At 42.9% G+C, this 20,086-nt stretch overlaps 1 protein-coding gene across 4 annotated transcripts in view; it reads left to right on the top strand.

The window, feature by feature from the left end:
* Sema5a (semaphorin 5A) overlaps positions 1 to 20,086 on the top strand; it is a 432,322-nt gene that overhangs the window by 349,402 nt on the left and 62,834 nt on the right. For all 4 annotated transcript variants that reach the window (XM_041632016.1, XM_041632019.1, XM_041632017.1 and 1 more), the window contains 3 exons: positions 6,573 to 6,690; positions 13,437 to 13,618; positions 16,572 to 16,715. In XM_041632016.1, coding sequence (XP_041487950.1) covers positions 6,573 to 6,690; positions 13,437 to 13,618; positions 16,572 to 16,715 — 444 coding nt within the window. The remainder of the gene's footprint in view (positions 1 to 6,572; positions 6,691 to 13,436; positions 13,619 to 16,571; positions 16,716 to 20,086) is intronic.

Consider the following 20,086-nt stretch of genomic DNA (forward strand, 5'->3'; position numbering starts at 1 on the left):
CTGGAACCACCAGTTGCAGATGCTAGGCATGAACCGTTATTGCTTCCTTCTAGGAGAATAAGGCCACGGGTATATCTTCATGGACCCCCGCAGGAGAGGAGGCGCTCATGTTTCTCTCATAGCTGAATCCCCCCTCTGTTTATTTTTCACTTGCTCAGGGTGAAACAGCCAGAAATTACAGCTCCATTGTGAGCAGTCACACTGGGCTTCTGTGAGCCGCAGTCGGTAGGCTTGTGCTTGGCTCTTAGTATTCCATCTGAGAAGGGAACTCTGAGGACCGTGAACCAAGCATCCCTCTGTGTGTCTTCTGATGCGTGTCTCTCAGTGTCCTCTTCATATGGAGGGAGGAGAAAGGCTCCTCAGTAAAAGCTCACAAGGAGACTCTATTTTGTAAACACTACATGCTTGGATTTTTAAAATGAATTATAGAAAAAATGGAATCTTTTTAGAGAAACAATTTTAATTTTCCAGAAAAAATGCTTAATGAAGCACACTGATTAAGAATAAGCTAACAATAGGGTTATGTGATAATTTCTTTGCCAAATGCCATTCTGTAGTAAAATATCAGTAATTTGGTTTTGGAAATCAATTTCAAAAAATGAAATTTTGTAATAGTTATAAAGGGGAAAGGAGCTTATGTAAATATGACACTTTTGAAGAGGAAAACTGTATCACAGAATTTTTATATTCTTCCTTTTGTTGGTTACCTGTTTTCCAAAGCCAATTCATACAGTTTTGCAGCAGTGTTTGCGTTTCTGTCACATTTTCCTTGACTGTTGAGCCAACTCTAGTAGAGTACCATTCCATTCTCGGTGTTCAGACGAGGGTGCGGAAGTCTAGATGTCAATGCCCTTCTTAAAGCCACACTGAGATCAGGGCAGCCTGTATGCCCCCGGTGCAGGCTATGTTGTCTATTTTCTCTTGGTGCAGAGAAGTCACCACAGTTAGGGTTCTCACGTGAGGCTGCTGGAATCCAGTCAGACTGTACAGGACAAGGAGCGTGGAACTTGTTAGCCATGATGTCATCCTATCAGCTTCCTCAGTGTTGTGCTTGCCTTGTGCCAGACAGACCCAGTGTGGACCTTCCCAGAGCACTCCATGCTGAGTATCTGCTTTCTCTTGGGGTGATCCTGCATCCTTGGGGAGGCTGCAGGCACTGCTGATAGTTTGTCTTCATTGTAGCTCAAAAAACAGCATGGTAGCATGGGCATTTCTTTAGAAAAAAAAAATTTGGTTTAGTCAAATTTTATCACAAATGTGAGTTAAAAATTTTGTTTTATTATTAGCTTCTTTAGATGCTGCCTCTTAATAAATAGCATAGACAACCATGCAGATGATGGAATCAAACCCAGAACCTTGGAGTTGGTGTCATCTCTTTAAATATTCTTTTTTAAGCAATGGAAGAGCACATTATATTTATATATTTCATGACATGAAGTGCTATTTGCTGCTTTTGTTTTGAGGCACCTGGGATCTAACATCCCTGTTGTAGGTCAGTGTTTGACAATACCTCACGAGTGCCACCTCCTGGGCACTTGATGTGCATTGTCAGTGTCACTACGTAACCTCTGAAGAAGCAAAAGTTCCTGATGGCATAGAGCAGGATGGAACTGGCAGGAAAGGCAGTAACTAAATGCCTGCCTGGGTTAGATTCCAATGCAAAATGGTAATCTGGCAGTCAGATGGTTGACAGACTCGGGCGTTGGACTGGGCGAGTTCCCATTTATCATGTCAGGAAGCAGAGGTGACCACACAACTAGGCTTTCACGGCCATATCTAGGAGTCAGGCTTTTATCCCCTCCCACCTCGGGAAGTCTTGCACTTCCTAAGATAGTTACAGCTCTTCAACTCTCAGCAAACGAAAGCTTGGAAGGCTTAGTGGGAGGACACACACTGTTAAAGCCATTTTAAGAAGTGTGCACCGACTAGATCCGCAGCTCAAGAAACTTTCTTTGCAAAAGGAAGGAAAATATTCCAAGTGCAAAACTTCTGTAGCAAGGAATGATAAGAAATTATCTTCACCCTGGTCTCACTAAGGCAATGGACCGAGCCAAACTTGACAATGAATGGCCAGGTAAAATATATGAGCTGCTTTAGGATTCAGGAAGTTGATGACCTATACAACCAGCCAAGACTAGAAAAGAACATCGGCCCTTAGATGCAGTGTCGCACAGAAAGATGCCAAAGCATAGAGGGCCATGGAGCAGTGCTACAGGACAGACAAGGTACCTGATGATCCAGGGGGCTTCCTGAGAAACTGAGCCATTAAAGAACCTGCAGCTGTTCTTTAAGTGAAGCAAGAGAGGAAACCAGCACCTCGCAGAACTCCAGAGGGGTGAGCAGAGGGATGGAGGCCAACTTCATGAGATCAGCCCTAGAATTCAGAGAAGAGTGAGACAGGTAAGGGGATGGCTCTATATCTACTCCTGGAAAGCATTGCGTCCTGGGATCTGAATGTTGAGGCATCCTGCTGAAGCTTCAGAAGGGGAGTTGCTGCTGAGCCATACGTGGTGGCTGGGATGGGCTTATGAATGGTTACTGGGGTGCTGGAGTGAAAAGTTGTGTCTAAGTCAAACTCAGCAGAGGGCATATGACCGATAAGACTTTGATTAACTGGTTCCTGAGTTAAAGCAGTATGTTTTTGACTGGATGTGTTTCTGTTGCATATATGTGAATACAAGTTATCAAACTTACTAAATAAGTGCTTAAGTTGCAAATACAAAACCCAATACTTTCTGAATCTCTCTTTCTCATGTGTGTCTCTCTCTGTGTGTGTATGTGTGTTTTATGTGATACTCCTTGAACTTTTTTTTTCTACTTGAACTTTTAAAGATAAGATTAGCCCACCAGGCCATAGAGCCTGCATTCTGTGTTTGAGGGATCCATCGGAATCAAAGCGACAGTGTGTAAGCAGCAGCGATTACTGTCTTAGAGCAGAAGCGAAGGTTCTATCTGGCTACAAAAGCTTGAACCCTAAGGCCTAGCTGGTCTCTGGCTCCAGGTTCCTTCATCTTCCAGAACTCTGTGCACCTTAAAAGAGGCTCCGTACATATTTGATGAGTTAACATATGGGCCCTGCTTCTGCCTTCTCTGCTCTCTTTCCATAGCCTAGTGGGCAGAGTGGGGACTAAAGTGTTGTGAAAACATAGGAAAAAAGTATGATGCTATAAGTAGCCAAAAGAGTAGAAACCCACAATCCTTCAGTACTTCTGTTGTGTGACATAATGGGGAGGAAAAAAAAGCCGGCGCAGGAACAGACAGAGCCCATTGATAAAATGGATAATGGATACCTCTAGAATTGTATTTGATCAAACTAGAAAGATGGAACCATTAAGAAACAGTCTTGGGCTTCACTGGACAGAGCTTGTATCTGGTCACTATTAATCCATTTACAGTGTATAGTGCCATTAAGCTAAAGGAATTAATACCTCATTAAGAAAATTAGTATGGAAATTAAGTACTGTAGGATATTCACTGTGCTAAAGGGCTAAGTTTTCAAAGGTAAACTTAATAGGTTGTCACTATTATTAATGAAATGTTCTCTGAAGACATTATGTGCCCAGTGGAAAGGTATACTGCATGCTGAGAAAATAGCAACACCCACCATGGTCCCAGTGATATGCCTTCAGTCAGCAGGTTGCATATTATTCAAGCATCCAGGAGGACTTTGAGATGAACACTCACTTTACAAAGCAAATATTCTCCTACAAATAATTTATCGATTTCCACGTCTCAGTGTCCTGAGTTGAGCTACAGTGGCATCCGTCTACTTGGCCTGTGAAGTCTGTGGATTTCCTTCATCACTTCAGTCACGGAGTATTTATAGTCCATTCCGAGCACAGAGCCGGTTCCTGAGTGGATGGTGACAGATGATGCATCCCTGACCCTGCCTGTGTAGGGCTCAGCATCTAATGAGAAATTCTGCCGTAAATAAAATCATCTGAATAGCTAATGTAGGACTGAGTCAAAGGTTCTTGGGGTTGTATTACATTTTATTCCAAAATGGATTTATCATTAAACCTGATCCCAGACCATGTTAGGAATTAATCCCCTCACCTGATGTCTAATTATTTTTAAGCTATAGCTGGATTATAACTGGTTTTCAAACTCTCTGCTTCTGGAACTGAGCATCAAGGTGTGACAGACACATTCGATGGGTTCTTCATCCAGTGGGTCACTCTGAAGCCATTCAGTGACTGTGGCGACTTCTCTCCACCTTTGGTGATTGCTACAACAAAGGCAGGGGAGAGAAATCCTATGCACCCACATGCTGCTTACACTGGTACAAAGCTCTCAGCCTTACTAAGAATACACACGCCCATCCAGCAGCTACTCCACAGGCCTCCTACTTTTGAGCTTCAGGTTTATAGCTGTGCAAACCTTTCCATGAAAAGCCCAAGCTGCAACAGCATCCTTGGTTCTAGACCTGCTCAAAAACTGTCAACATCAGTGGCAACTGAGCTCCCCCTGAGATTTTTATTGCTGTATAATTTACTGAACCCGTGATATTAAAAATAGGAACATTACCATGAAAACGTCTTACTCATAAAGACACTATGAACTAGGGTCTCATTTGGAGCCTGGATGTGACTGACAGTGAGTGAGAGCTCAGACTCTCTGGGTCTGTGGTCATAAGAGCAAGAGCAGAGACTAAGATTACATAATAGTTGAGCACATTATAATAATTTAGTCCCACAAGGTTCCTATTCTTTTCTGATGTAGTTTTACTGTTGGTTATTGTAGGTCCTTCTGAGATGGCATTGTCCACGAGAGATCTTTGTACTTATATGCAGATTCCATTGATTCAAAACCTGTGTTCCACCTGCAAGTCAAAAATCAAACAGACTAGTTAGACATGGTAGTGTTTGCTAATGTCCCAGGACCTGGAATACTGAGGTGGTGGGATATCGAATTCAAGATCAGCCTTGGCTACGTACAGACAAACTGACTTATAAAACCAATAAGTTAGGGCAGTCTGAGCCAAACTGAAGATAAACTGACAGGCCCGTAGGTTACTTTTACACAGTCGCACCCCTTGTACCAGATTCCACGCCATGCTACAAATTCTTCACCAGGTGCTTTATCTTTCTGAGCAAATAAAGAGACTCAAACATGTGGGGAAGCATGCTTTCTTCTCAGGGTTTCGTTTGCCCTTTAAAGTGCACAGCATTTACAGGGCAGCCTAGATCTTCAATGGGTCTCAAAGGCTCTCAACAAGGTCCTCAGGCTGCGGAGACGAGCCTCCGTTGCTTTAAACGCTGGTATCCTGCCCACATGAGCACCTCCCAAGTGAGTCTTTGTCAAATATCTTCCGTCCTTTTATGTTGCAAGGAAGAATAAAGATTTGTGGAAAATAATTGAGTTTGATTGTGTTCAACAATTGGATGCTGTTTCCATAACTGACAGAATCATTTTCAAATCCTGCTGCTGTAGTTTGCTTGGCTTGGTAACAATTCTACACTTGATAATTATGCTGTAATATAATAAAGATTAATGTTTTGCCTTATGATAGCAACTATTTAAATCTAAGGGGCAAGATTATTGTCAAGATGGCAGATAAAATCATACTAATAATTGGTTTTACCCAAGTTTTTCACAATGTGACTTTCTCCAATCAAGGACATCAGACTGATTGAGTTTTTTTAAATCTCTATTCTTTATTATATTCTTATTGAGTATAAGAGTGGTAAAGGAACAAAAATTTTAAAAGAAATGCCACTTTCACTATGGCTATATCCATCAGAAACTCATGTTTTTCATATGGCCTCTTTAAACGATTCAAATTCCAAAAATAATAAGTCATAGTGATTGGTTCAGTGTAGACTCAGAGGAAATTATAAGTATGTGGGCTTTCTACTGAATGGGCGTTTGTGTTTGGATAGCAGTTGTGATATTTAAAGAGTGATAGAATGTTAGAAATGACCAGAACCCACAGCATTGTAGGATGACAGCTGTTATTACAAGCAGAGTTTTGGAGCCCCAAACCTTCACTCAGTGCAGAAGCCCTGTTTCAGGTCTCCCGGTGGCTTTACAGGCAAGGATGCCCTGATCAGAAGAGGGAGTCCACCAAATCTCTCCCCTTTGAGAGATGGATTTCACCTAGTACTCATGTTAATATAATAATAGTAGTAGTAATAATAGTAATAATAAATAAAACATAGAAAAGAACTTGAGCCCTTAGAATGGTTCTGCAAATGTAGCTAGGCTGTAGTCACCCATAATGGCGAAAGTGGGGTCACAGGCAGCGCAAATCCCAAGGTGAGAAGCATACTTAGTGTGTGGTTCTATCAGTGAAGAATGATTCCCTGGCCTCTCTGGGGAGCTACACGCAGAAATTTGTGACTTTGAGCTAGTTCAACACCAGGTCACTCCCAGCTCCAGGCAGCCTATCTGGCCAGGTAATATCAAAGCAGGAAGCAGACACCTTTCAGTCCTGCCCCGAGACCCCAGCTCACCTCAGCCTCCTTCATAGGTTACACTTGAAAGATCTCCATATTCCCAGAGACATCCTGTGGGTGTTTTCCTACAGCTAATGATCTGCTCAGTCAGTATGTTTCCCTGTGTGCTTTCAGTGCCTGCATTGGTGCCCAGGACCCGTACTGTGGCTGGGATGTGGTGATGAAGAAGTGCACGAGCCTGGAGGAGTGTCTGAGCATGACACAGTGGGAGCAGAGCATCTCCACCTGTCCGGTATGTGCCCGCCCTGCGCAGCCTCTCAAAGCGTTGTCGGCGGGAGGCAGACCCATACGGCTAGCCTTTCCAAGTGGATCGGTCCACTGTTGCAAACCCAAAGCCAAGATGTGTTTTCTAAACCTGTTCTGTTCCTGGCTTGCAGGAGGACCACACAGGGTGCTCTCACCCTCTTTACACTGATTTGAAACACATACGATTCAACAGCACTGTTGAGCATAAGACCCTGGTTTTTACAATTTTTATTTATTTCTTTTTGTGCAGAATCTGGTGTGGACTCTTGTCCCTGTCACGCTAATAAAAATGTGAACTTCCACACACATTCATTTCCCCCGGGGCTGTAATTCTCCGAGCTGACATAAGTAAAGGTTTGAAGAATAAGTTAAAGGCTGTTACTGTGGCCCCCCGTGGAGCAGATTCACAGACCTTGGTCAGGGTCACTGGAAGGCCTGGAAGAGGCAGCCATGTGCATTTCCACATGGGACCCTGAGGAATGAAGAGAAACTGGCCTGCGTTTACAGCCAGACCCTGAATCCAAGAAAAGCAAATCTCACTGTTTGCTCCGTCTGTCTGCTTGGATCCTCGCTCTTGGAGAAGCCAGTTTTCCTTTATTTCTGTCTTCTGCCTTGTATTCTAGCATGTGAACATAAACTACCAACATTAATGTACTCCCAGTACTGAGGCAGCTGTCACTTGGTGCCACACAGCTGTGAATTTCTGCCTGCTGTTTCCAAGCACCTCTGCAAGGCAGGGCAGGGACTTTACTTTCCCTGAATATATTAGACAGGCCTCAGTATTCTGAGCTGCCAATGCGACTCCCAGGAGCAGCCCTTTCACTATCTAAGCTGTGTGCTAATGAAGCCTGTCCTCCAGACTGTAAGGAAATGGAGCAGAGTGAACCAAATGTTCCTATGGGTGGTGAGTCCTTCACACAAAGGATCCTGTGTAGGCATCATCACTTCTAGCCATTCAGTGCTCCCTGTGGGGGTTAGCCTAGACCAGCGGTTCTCAACCTCTGGGTCAAGACTCCTTCAGGGATCAACAGACGGGGTCACATATAAGGTATTCTGCATATCAGATATTTATATTACAATTCATAATACCAATATTAAAGTTATGAAGTAGCAACAAAAATAATCTTATGGTTCTGGGTCACTACCATATAAAAAACATCACTAAAGGGTTACAGCCTTAGAAAGGTTCAGAACCACTGGCTTAGACCCTTTGGCTTTGTACTGCTAGGTCTTTTATTTTAAAAAAGGAATTTCTCTTCCTTATCTCTTGAAAATGTTTTGAAAATATCATGAACTGAGGAAATCCCCTTCTCAGCAATGAACATGTTAAGAGCCCAAGGACAGTCAACTGAAATTTCTTGTAGAAGGTGAAAACGCAATAAACAGCATTCCAAATGTCAGTCTGTGCAGACATGTGCTCGTAGACAGTCATGCATCTTCATGGGGCTTTTGTCCTTGCGTTTGATGGCTAAAAAGGGTGTAAGAAGCAGATGGCACCACTGCAGTTTCTCTTGAATGGTAAGAACATTTTTCCAGCAGCTATGGTTACACGTGTGAGCATCTGAGCAGAGATGGCTATGCAGAGGGACACTCACCCCCATGTCTTTACTGTTACAGATGATTGTCTTGGATATTCTACAGAGCGAGTGTGAGATGAAGAGATCCGAGGTTTGAGACATGACCAAATGTTGTCACCCATGTTGTCTCATGCTAACGAGAAGGCAGATTCAGTTAAATTCTCAAGACAGTGTGGGCACGTTGTAGTGCTAAAATCACGGCTCTGAGATGGGACCTCATACACAGTATCAGTTACACAGAACAAGATCTTTTTCTCTAGACAGGGCTATGTCTATTATATAGAACCTCATCCTCTTACCCAGTGGATTTGTCTACATCAAGATATACTTTTGGCAAGTTAAGAATATTAAAAGAAAAAACAGCAATAGGTTTTAAATTTTTACTTTAGATGTCACTTCTATCTTATTTGCTCTTTCACTTAAATGAAAGATTTCACTCATTAGATGTATCTGTGATATGCACATGTCATGAGTTTGATATGATATTGATTTTAAAGCGTGTGTTTTTTTATATGTTGCTGTCTTTGTAATATAGTCTCCGCAGTTGAATTTTCAATACTGAAGCCTAAACCCAAAAGTTCACACTTGGTAGGCCAGTACCGTGTCATCAGGGTGTGTCTGAACTTGTAGGTGTAGTATTGAAGGGGTTCTAAGTACCAGCTTGTTTTTGACATAATAAACACCAACAGGGTTTTTTACAGCCAGTTAATATTTCCCATTCCTTCTGAAGGATGCTTCCCTACATCTTTACGCAAAGAAAGTCCAACTCAATGTATAAGTTGAGAACTTTGGAAAGAAAACAAACGTTTCATAGTCTATGTACAAGTGTATGTTGGCAGAAAGGAAGATGATCTTATTACATTGAGTTCAGTGAATTGAAGACATGTTGACAAGAAGTGACACCCCAGACATACTTATGTGAACCCACAAAGGAAATAAATCTCCAAACCCCTAGATTAGAGACTGGCTGAGCAGTTAAAGAATGTATACTGCTCTTGCAGAGGACCGAAATTTGGTTTCCAACACCCACATGAGGAGGCTCACAACTTCCTTCCCATCACCTCCTGGCCCATAGGGCACCTGCACCTCCCCACACACGTATACAAAGCACTCACGCTGAAACAGATGGCTCTTGAACGAACACTCTGCAGTGGCCCAGCACGGATGCTCCAGTTAAACCTCGCGTGCCGTGTGAGTCACCGTTGTTTCTCTGGTTCTGGCAGAACACCGGACACTGCCTCGCTTATAAAGCACGAACATTTATTACCCACAGTTCTGGAAGCTGAACGGAACAAGACCAAGGCAACAACATTTGCTCTCTTGAGAATGTCTTGCTGCGACTCCACACGGGGGAAAACAGAAGACCCATATTGCCGGGGCCACACTGGCAATCCTCGAGAAAAACATGTCACACGTCCTCTAAAGAGGAACCTTCGTGGTCTGATCAGCTCTCAACAGCCCATTTCTGAATGCTATCACCATGGCAACGCTTGGAGTTTTGGAAGAGGCACCGTGAACCCCAGCAGTAGTTCTCTGGGGCTTTCGTTTTAAAAAGCACACCTATTTTCCACCAAAGAGGACCAGTTTTAAAATGACTACACATTTTTTCTCTCGAAAGAAGACTGTAAGGTAGTTTACTGGCATTCTATAGAATATCCTATTTCTTTAAAAATTAATTAAAAGTATTTCTGCCCAGTTTAAAGAGTTGTGCTTAGTAATACACTTAAACTAGCATGCACAGACCAAGGTCAATTACATGTCCTTGTCCGAGTCTCAGAGGTGTGAAAAAAAGGACCTGTGGTCTTAGGGATCTGCCTGGGCTTCGCTTATGCATTCATACCATTTATGTCCTTTGGGCAAAATGCTCAGCATCACGCGATGCAATCCGATGCATCCTTGTTTCAAAATATGTCCTGCGAGAACCAGCAGCATGGGCCAGATGAGCATTTCAGAGTCTCCTGACGGAGGTTCTACTCGGGACACTGCACAACCAGGAGCTTAGTTCCAAAGGTACTCAGGCAGTGGCTGGAACCACAGCCTACATTTAGATGGCAACAGCTGAACTTCTGCTGTGCTTCCCTGGGGGTCTATAACCATTAGGAAAGAAGCCAGGCTTTGCATTGCGAGTTTCTGGCAGGCTCCAGTCTAGAGGAATATGACTTCCCAGTTCTCAGCCTCTTCGCAAATGATGGAATGATAAAGAGAAGAATGGCCCAACCCCACCCTTTATATTCAGAGAGCAGATGAAACATTGTTGCTGCATGTTGCCATAAAATGCATAGGAGGGAGAGAGAGAAGAGAAGAAAATAGACTATGTCTGTCCCTGGCTGAGGAAGGAGAGAGTTTGTTCTTATAAATCATATTTTTACTTAGAGCTGAGCTTAGCCAAGCTCCTGATCCCAAACAAGGCTTGCATGCACTTCTGGGTGCCTTTTCTAAGGTGTGACCCACAGGACAGGACCCATATGCTCGTCCCCATCTTTCATTGTTGAGCTCTCTTGTGGTATCCTTGAGAATGCCCCTTAGGTATCATTCCGCCTCTATGAACTGTGGGATTGACTCTGCAAGTGTTGTGTCCTACTTGGCTTGTGGGCTGTTTAATGTCCACTGTGCTCTCCAGAGATGGGCATTACTGCTTCATTTTATTGATGCACTAACTGGGAATGACAGGCACTAAATAGAGATTGCCCCTATGCACTAGTCCGCTGCATGCCACACGGGACTGCAGCCCAGTGCTCTGCTAAGGCACAGTCTTTCCTTACAATTCATCTGTAGAGATAGGCTTAGGGGGGGATATTAAATTGATGTCATAACACGAGTCAGCTTCCTGAGGAGCTTATTCAATATCCTGCTTCACTGGAAGTAAATATAAATGATTACAAAAATAAGGCAAGATCTAGTAATTCTGAAGAAAAATAAAATGTCCAGATAAACATTTGAGACCAGGTTAGCCAGTGAATAACAATAGTTGGGGGGTTTGGAGAGGTGGCTCGGTGGTTAAAGAACCAGGAGCTTAGTTTCTTCCACTAACTCTCCATGCGAAGGCCTGCTCTTCCTGTGTGCAGATTTCAACATGTCCCTCTCTCCTCATGTTGTGTTGTGTTGTTCTGGATTCAGCCATGTGTGTCATGGCAGGTGGAAGGAGCCTTGGATTTATCTCCCTTGCCCTTCTTCAGTTCAGGACATTCCTGCCAGGAGTTCATAATTCCATGACTAAGGCTGTGCATGGCAACACCTGTCTAGCTCTGACTGTCACCTGGCTTCAGCAGTACTACCCACCTTGTCACCCACAAGCGTAGGATAGCTGAAGCTCCTACCTTGTCACCCACAAGCTTAGGATAGTTGAAGCTCTTGCACAGCTGGTCCCTGGATTCTGCAGCATCTCTTGATATGTTCCTAAAGCTCTCTGGTCTCTTCACCTCTCTGTACAATCCTACAGGTTATCATTCTGCTCCCTGGCAAGGTCATGACAGTCACAGGTGTGTATTCTTCAGTGTGACACCCCACCTACCATGTAGCTCCATTACTTCCTGGGCTTGTTTGCTCATTTGTTTGTAGGCTTGCTTTTCCCTGAGATAGAAGTAGTGCTCTAGGGGCTTCTGGTTCCTTCTCCCACAACAGGATGAGTTTGGAGTCTAATAAACAGAAGAATGAAAAGAGAAAATGCATGGTTTCCTCATCATTGGATCCTTATCAAACTAAGACTTATCTGTCTTCATATTAAAATGAAGAGACTGGGACTTTAGTCCCTTCTGTTTTCTTTTGGAAGGAAGGCCTTGGACAAGGAAACTAACCTTTGGCCCCATGAGTCTCTCTTTTCAAAAGATATCTTACCATATGACTCAGAAAGTTGCTCACTCTTCACTGTTCAAACACTGATGTCCCAAACCTGCTCAAACCCATTGCCACATGCCAGATGAGGCTAGAGCCCAGCACCCTGTGTTCAGTGACCTGAAGAAACTTCCACCACTGTACACTGAGCTCTTTCTCAGTGCTGCTACCTTGAACTCCTTCTTAGACCTCCAATGACAATAAAGCACCTGCCAATGACTCCCTGACAGGGAGGAGCCCAACCATGTGATCCTGCAACACGCTTATTCCTGTCATCACTCAAGCTATCTGTGGAATCAAGGGTCCTGGGCAGCTGCTTTCCTGGTCCTTTTCCACTCTGAACAACTCCACATAAGTACCCTACAAGTTTGTTTTTCATCCTCGGCAGTACAGCCCTACAATACCCTGAGTAGCTATCACATAGGGTCGTAAACACGTACCAAGCCCTTCCTGACCAGAATATAAACTCCAAGTGATACTCCAGCATAGCCCTGGCAAGAATAAGCCTGAGAACTATAACTATCTCATTACTCAGGGCCACTAAGATGTGCATGGCATCAAATATTGTCACATTGAGGTAATGTTTGTGTAAGCCGAGACTATTCATTCATTTTCCAGCTGCCCAGATCTGAATAATAACACAGAAACTATATTAATTACAACACTATTTGGCCAATAGCTTAGGCATATTTTTTAGCTAAGTCTTACATCTTAAATTAACCCCTAATTCTTATCTGTGTTAGTCATGTGGCTTGGTACCTTTTATCAGTGAGGCATTCTCATCTTGCTTCCTCTGCATCTGAATGATGACTGCAGATTGAGCATTTCCTCTTCCCAAAATTCTACCCTGGTCACCCCGCCTATACTTCCTGCCTGGATACTAGCCAACCAGCATTTTATTAAACCAATACAAGTGACAAATCTTTACAGGGTACAAGAACACTGTTTCACAGTATATTTGGACCAAACCAGGATAAATTCTTCATGGACTTCTGTTGTCTTTAAGGTGTATAAAACTATACATCAGAGGTGTACATCTGTGGGGTTTTCTTTTTCCTTAAGTTTCCCATTTTGATGGGTCATTCTGCCAAAATCTCATTCTTTCTCCTTTTCCTTGTCTTCTGTTCTACTTTATCTTTCTCATAATCTCTAGCAGTGAGCTATGCTACATGACTTTAAAATATTCCCACGTATGCTGCCAATTTTAATTTTTAAAAACATTCTGAAAGAGTCGTCTTGCCTCTTGAGATCTCTTTGTTTTCATGCTAGTTCATTTTTCACAGCTTCACCCTTTCTGACACCATTACTTATATTTGCCTTCCAGACCAGAAACCTCACTGTGGATGGGAGCTTTGGCCCGTGGTCTCCATGGACACCCTGTACACACACAGATGGCACTGCTGTGGGATCCTGCCTCTGCCGGTTGCGCTCCTGTGACAGCCCAGCTCCACGGTGTGGTGGCTGGCAGTGTGAGGGCCCTAGGATGGAGATCACCAACTGTTCCAGGTATGTGCCTCTGATCACTCGAATGGATAGTCACATGTCACCTAGATGGTTGAGAGACCTGGGCAATCACTCTTAATACAAGCTGTCTCTGTAGTTGATGAAGCAACTAGCAAAAAGAGAGGGACACCCATCACTTAACTATTATAGCATTTGTGGAAGAACACTGTCACTTGAGTAGTAAATTAAAATTGCTTTTAAGTCATAGTTAGATAGTAAAACATTAGTAATTTACTCTATGTATTTGGCTTCTTTGAGGGAAACGCCCATTGCATAATATCTCTCTGAAATATGTGACAAGCAATCCCTATTGCTGGAGTCTGATACGTTAGCTATAAGGAGTCTCTGCTCCATGCAGTGGTAGAGCAGAACTCAGTATTCCCCGCCTCTGCTGACTTCAGACCCTTGGTAATCTAGACAATCCAGATGTGATCCACCGAGGTCATTTGAGTTGTCTCGTGCTCTTTCCTAACTGTACTCGCTTGTCCTGTCTGCTTGCCCATACCCTGTAGCATCAGAAGTACTTCTTGAGTTCCTTGTCAAGTCCCTTTCTCCATTTCTTAAAATCTTACCTGCTTTTCAGGAGTTTAAAATGCAGAAACAGTGAGGGAAAAAGGTAGACTTGGGTAATCGAACTGTGTGAAGAGCAGGAAGACATGACTAACGTGTCCGAGAAGGGTAGTCACAGTAGTGTATCTGATAAAAATAGGCAGGCCTTGCTCTTGTCAGCAGTTTTTATATTATTCCCTAATGTTTAGAGAAGCCAAGGAGGGCTCCAATGATAAGGCTGTATAATAAAACAGAGAACACAGCTGTGTCAACCTTGTGTCTTGATCCATATAACATCTCTTCAAGGAGGTGGTTTCCATGAGTGCCTGGCAGGAACCTGACACAGGCTACTAGACTTACTTTGAAGATGACAGTAAGGCAATTTCCTGCTGTTTCCTTGCTAAAAGATTATGGAGTTCGGGGCTATCATTGTTTGTCCTCCAAGCTGTAGTTCTTGTTGGAAACTCACCCTCTCAACAAGCTTGCAGCATAGCTTGTTTCTGGTTAACATCACAAGTCAGCCTGCTTCAGTGGGGCTGTGGAAGTGTAAGCACATGGCCATGTACTGACTCCATTGTCAAGGTCTCCCATCCTGTGTGCCATTACTTCGTGGGGCTCTGCGGTTACCATCCACTGCATCTCAGCTGCTCCTGGAAGTATGCAAAGCTAAGCTCATATACTAAAGAGCTACTGAGAAACTTGCCTCACTCAATGTCTTGATTTCTTATAGTCCTGCCAACTTTAGACGCTTTTATTTCTTTACTTTTGCACACACAACATGTTCTTCCTGTTATAAATTGAATATATCATAAAGTACCACATAATTTTTTTAAAACATAGGAAACTAAAAATTTTAAAGTGATATAGAATCAGCGTGCTTCTGTGTTATCTAACCATTTTCTTCCCTCAGATGAAAACCTTTAAAAGCAGAAAGAGCTAGTTTAGGTTGAAGTTGTTGTAAAGTTCCAATAATCTAGCAAATTGCTTTCACAGTGTGTAGAGCTCTGGCTTGTTATTTTTATGAGGAACATATGAGGGTTTGTATCATTTTAACCAAATTATCAGTAATCAACAATTTGCCACACATTAATCTAACAGTATCTGCTTTGTTCCTCTAAGTGCTAGGTTTTAGCTGGTAAATTGTAAAACTCCAAAATATATTTTAAATTTCTCAGAAAATTTTATTTTAAATAACTGTTAGTTACTTTAATTTATATATTTAATCCTATGTCTTCAGTGTTACCATATAATACGTTTGTGTCTTAAAGAAATGCATGAAGGGAAAATAAAGGCTAGGTAAACTGATCTTGTTCTGAGCTAATGAAAATCCAGCAGCTGAGGATACAGGACACCTGTGGGGATGCCTTTGTGATTAGCTAATAGGAGTTTTAAGGCTGGACCTTGCTCCTGGGTTAAGAACCCTGGCTGCCCTTCCAGAGATCCTGTATTCAGTTCCCAGCACCCACACGGTTGTAGGTGGCTCACAACCATCTGTGACTGTAGTCCCAGAGGACCCCAATGCCCTCTTCTGGTGTGCAGATACTCATGTAGATAACACATAAATGCATAAATAAATGAATCTTAAAACAGAGTTTCCACATGCATTATGCAAAGGAGCTTGGGTCATGCACTAAAATGAATGCTCTCATGTTCAGAATGATAAAGTACTTACAACGTATTTTTAATAGCACAGGGAAACGTCTATGGGAGATATTTAAATTATAAAGACTCTTAATTTATTATCACTATATGAAAAATTGCTCTAGTGAAATAGTGTGTGTCAACAGCAATCTGTTTTGTAAGCAACTTTGGTGAAATAGGATCATTTTGTTTTTCTTTTATTCTTAGTATGACTGTATTATTCTGTATGTACAATAGCTCAATAGCACAGTTACACACGAATTTATGATTCTGTATTAAATATCACCCCTTTGGGAAGGTTCTACTTGTCCTTGGCATGCATACTGCCTATAGGGCTACGCATGCTCACTGGTGTTAGATTCAATAGAACGTGCTCTATGTAATTTTTCTGTCTCAGGGATACTGTTCACAGGTTATAATGGATGTGATTGGAGTCAAGTAAAATTGGGAATTCTATAGGTTTAGGACTCATTTCAAATACTTTGCAGTAAAATAACATTCTAAAGTTTGAATTTCTCATGACTAAAGTTTCGTAAGTGTTTCAGACAAAATAAGCAAGTTTGGAATGATTTGTGGCTTTCACATCAGAGGCCAACTGCAAGGGACCTCACAGTAGCAGAAGTGACCATTGTGCTCCATCCAAAGGCTGTGGTCCCACACAATCTAATAGTCCACCCACTGGACAAGAGCACTTGCGGTCAGAGCAGACAGAGCCCAGAGTCTGAGCTGGCTTGACTGAGATATGGAATCTCTTCTTCTCCCACAGGAATGGAGGCTGGACTCCCTGGACCTCTTGGTCACCCTGCAGCACCACCTGTGGCATTGGCTTCCAGGTGCGGCAACGCTCCTGCAGCAACCCCACACCCAGGCATGGAGGCCGCGTGTGTGTGGGCCAGAACCGGGAGGAAAGGTAGGTGCCAGCTGGGCTCCTATGCCAGCATCTCCCTGCTTCCTGCCATCCCGGTATGGCCAGTTTCCCTTGGAGGTCTAGCTTGGTTTTTGTCTATGGAATTCCTCTTTTAAGCTAAACCGCACCTTATTTTTCTGACACCCTTCAATTTTGACCAAAGGTTCCCCACAAAGAGCCTCATTCTGGTCCCCTTTCCCTGCATGCTTGAACTGACTCAGGGAATCCATTCTCACGTCACTGGATGCTTAGGAACTAAGGGTATCTGTGTGCTGGCTGTCTGTGCACCCAGCATATGAGCCTACTGGAGGATAGTTGTTGAGATATTAGGTTAGCCCTGTCTCAACAGCTACCAATCTCTAGAGGTCCTGGTGATGAGGGCAGGTAAGATAAAGATGTCCCCATGAGACTGGGGTGCAGGCAGTGAGAACAAACGCAGGAGCAGATGTGTCTGTCTACCCTCTAGTCTGCGAACAAGCATCCCTCATGAGCCATGTGCCGTACCCTCTATAGTGGAAATTGCTTCCCAGGAAGACTTTGACTCTTCAGGACCCCATCAGGACATTTCACCATAGACGTGAATCCAACAAGCTGTTTTAATTGTTTGGTTATAGGACTAACCACTTTTCTTTGTCTGCAAAATCTACTCTTTGATCTTTTCTCTCCCTTGCCTACTGAATGCATATTCCATTCTGTCACTGTTGGGAGGGAAAACTTGCAGTTGAAGTTCATGTTACTTTTAGTATATCACAACATGCACACATGTGTGTACCCCCTCCCCCCCCACACACACCATCCTATTGAATGGCTCCCAGTGCCTTTTAATAAAAAGATGTAAGCTCCTACTCAGTGTCATGGGTTCAGGGAGTCTCATAAAAATTCCTTATCTCTCTGTGGCCATGGACTTTTGGGAACAGAAACAGGCTCACTTTTCTTTTATGTAGGTGTTGGATACATTTTGAAAACAACAAATAAGACCATTTTGCTTCTTTGTTCATCAAGTTTCTTACTTACTAATTAAGATTTCATTCCTTTTGACTAAGAATTAGAGGGAGGTACCGCCACACATGTCAGGATTTGTCACTTTTGAAATGGTCCACTGAGACAGTCTTGATAGGGTTGTAGTGTTCCATCTAACACCAGTTGATAGGTGAGAAAGCTGAATACAGAAACATCTTCTTATTACTTGCATGATTTTAAACTAGCTGGAAGGTTTCAACACTGTGAATCATCACACTATGTGTCCCATTCAGATAAAATCGCATCTGTCTGTGCAAACACTTCCCTGGTGTCCATGCACCGCACAGACACCATCTTCTTCCCCAGGCTGAAAAGACAGGAAGGCCAAGGCTGTATAATTCTGTGGCTACATGTGCCGTCTTCTGTCCCTCCACTTGACTTCAGAAAGCCTTACTTTCAGAAAAGAGTTTAAAAACAATGCTAGACTGTTTGGCTGTCTCACACCTAACATGTTCTGCATTTACAGGAGACATGTTTTGGGGCATTAGATAAGGGATTGCTTACTAGAGGAAATTTTTTACTTCAAATAATAAAGAGATGGAATGTAAGACTGTGGACTGTGTATTGTTATTATAAATGGATGCCTCTCTTAAGTATGCTTTCCAGAGGGCAACAGGAATTTCAGAAAAGCCAAATACTTGATGTGCCTTGGTCTCTGTTAACCAAACAGTTCTTAAATGTATTGCCATGTTACATGGGGAGATCACCACATCAGGAAAACTCATCCAGATCCTGGTGGTGGAGATATCTGATGATGGATTAAGAGAGAGGGGGGTACAGGATTCTAGGATCAAGCAAATGAAATAATCACTACTTTTTATGATATTTAAATAGCACTAAACTCTCTCCAAAAATTCAGTGAATGTTGTCAACATAGCTAATAATTTATGCAAAAAAGTTTTCAATGTGTGGCTTAATCCAATGGGAGATTTTACCCCCAAGTAAAATTTCCTTGGATTTTCACAACTTCTTTTTTCACATGTGCTATAGAATATATGAATGCTCTTTGTACTTCTAATACTTCTTCGGAATGAATTTCTTGAGAGCCTACTTGAGGAACCAATTCTCCAAAAGTCACCAATAAGACAGTATACGGCAAACATTGCTGCAAGTATCAAAATCCGGTTGAGTTAGTTTCTACTGCTTTGTCACTATGGCGCCTTTGACCCAAATGTAAACAATGTGCAATTGCTGTCCCACCCTGTCAGAGGGACCTCATGTCAAGGCTTCCAAGTTGTCAGTCAGATACTGCCCCAAGCCCTTCACAAGTGAGCCTTCTTAGCGTGACCTCTAACTCATTACAAACTGAACTTATGAACTAATTGCTATGTTCACAAGACACAACCTCATCTGGCCATAGTGGCTTAGTAACAAGGAAATCTTGGGCCCTGCCCACACTGCAGAGAAAGGGATTGTGGCATGACAGGGTAGGTTTCACTGGTGTCTTGTTAGATTCTGTTGCTCACAGACAGTTCTCTATCCTCACGTAGCTTGAACCCTTCCATCTGTAGAATGCTGCTCATCTGTTTGCAGGGTTCCCAATGCCACATCCCATTCAATTGTACCCCAAAAGCTCAAAGTGCTGCCACCTAAGTCAGGTGTGTCTGAGGCCCTGTTGCAGTAGCGCTTCTTGGTCTATCATCTCCACTCAAAAGTAATATCACTGTTGGGTATATATCCAAAGGATGCTCAATCATGCCACAAGGACATGGGACATGTGCTCACCTATGTTCATAGCAACATTGTTTGTCATAGCCAGAACCTGGAAACAACCTAAATGCCCCTCGACCGAAGAATGGATAAGGAAAATGTGGTACATTTACACAATGGAGTTCTACACAGAAAAAAAAAATGACATCTTGAATTTTGCAGGAAAATGGATAGAGCTAGAAAACATCATTTTGAGTGAGGTAACCCAGACCCAGAAATACAATTATCACATGTACTCACTCATAGGTGGTTTTTAAACATAAAGCAAAGAAAACCAGCTCTCAAATCACAGTACCAGAGAACCTAGACAACAATGAGGACCCTGAGAGAGACAAGCATGGATCTAATGTACATGGGAAGTAGAAAAAGGCAAGATCTCCTGAGTAAATTGGGAGCTTGAGGACGCTGGGGGAGGGATGAAGAGGGGAGGAGAGGCAGGGAGGGGAGCGGAGAAAATGTAGAGCTCAAAAACAAAAAAAGACAAGTTACCTCTCGGCAACATTCACACTATACAGCAGAGGGGTGGGCAACAGATGACAGCTGTGCACATTTCCTTTTCAAAAATAATAGTAGAAATGGGAGTCACTAAATTTTCTTCCGCAGGACCCCTGCAGTGTTGCCAGGTGACGGTTGGGAGATGCTTG

The sequence above is a fragment of the Microtus oregoni genome, unplaced genomic scaffold, assembly GCF_018167655.1.
Source record: "Microtus oregoni isolate MIOR12 unplaced genomic scaffold, Mior012 000040F_ref0000088, whole genome shotgun sequence".
Classification (NCBI taxonomy): domain Eukaryota; kingdom Metazoa; phylum Chordata; class Mammalia; order Rodentia; family Cricetidae; genus Microtus; species Microtus oregoni.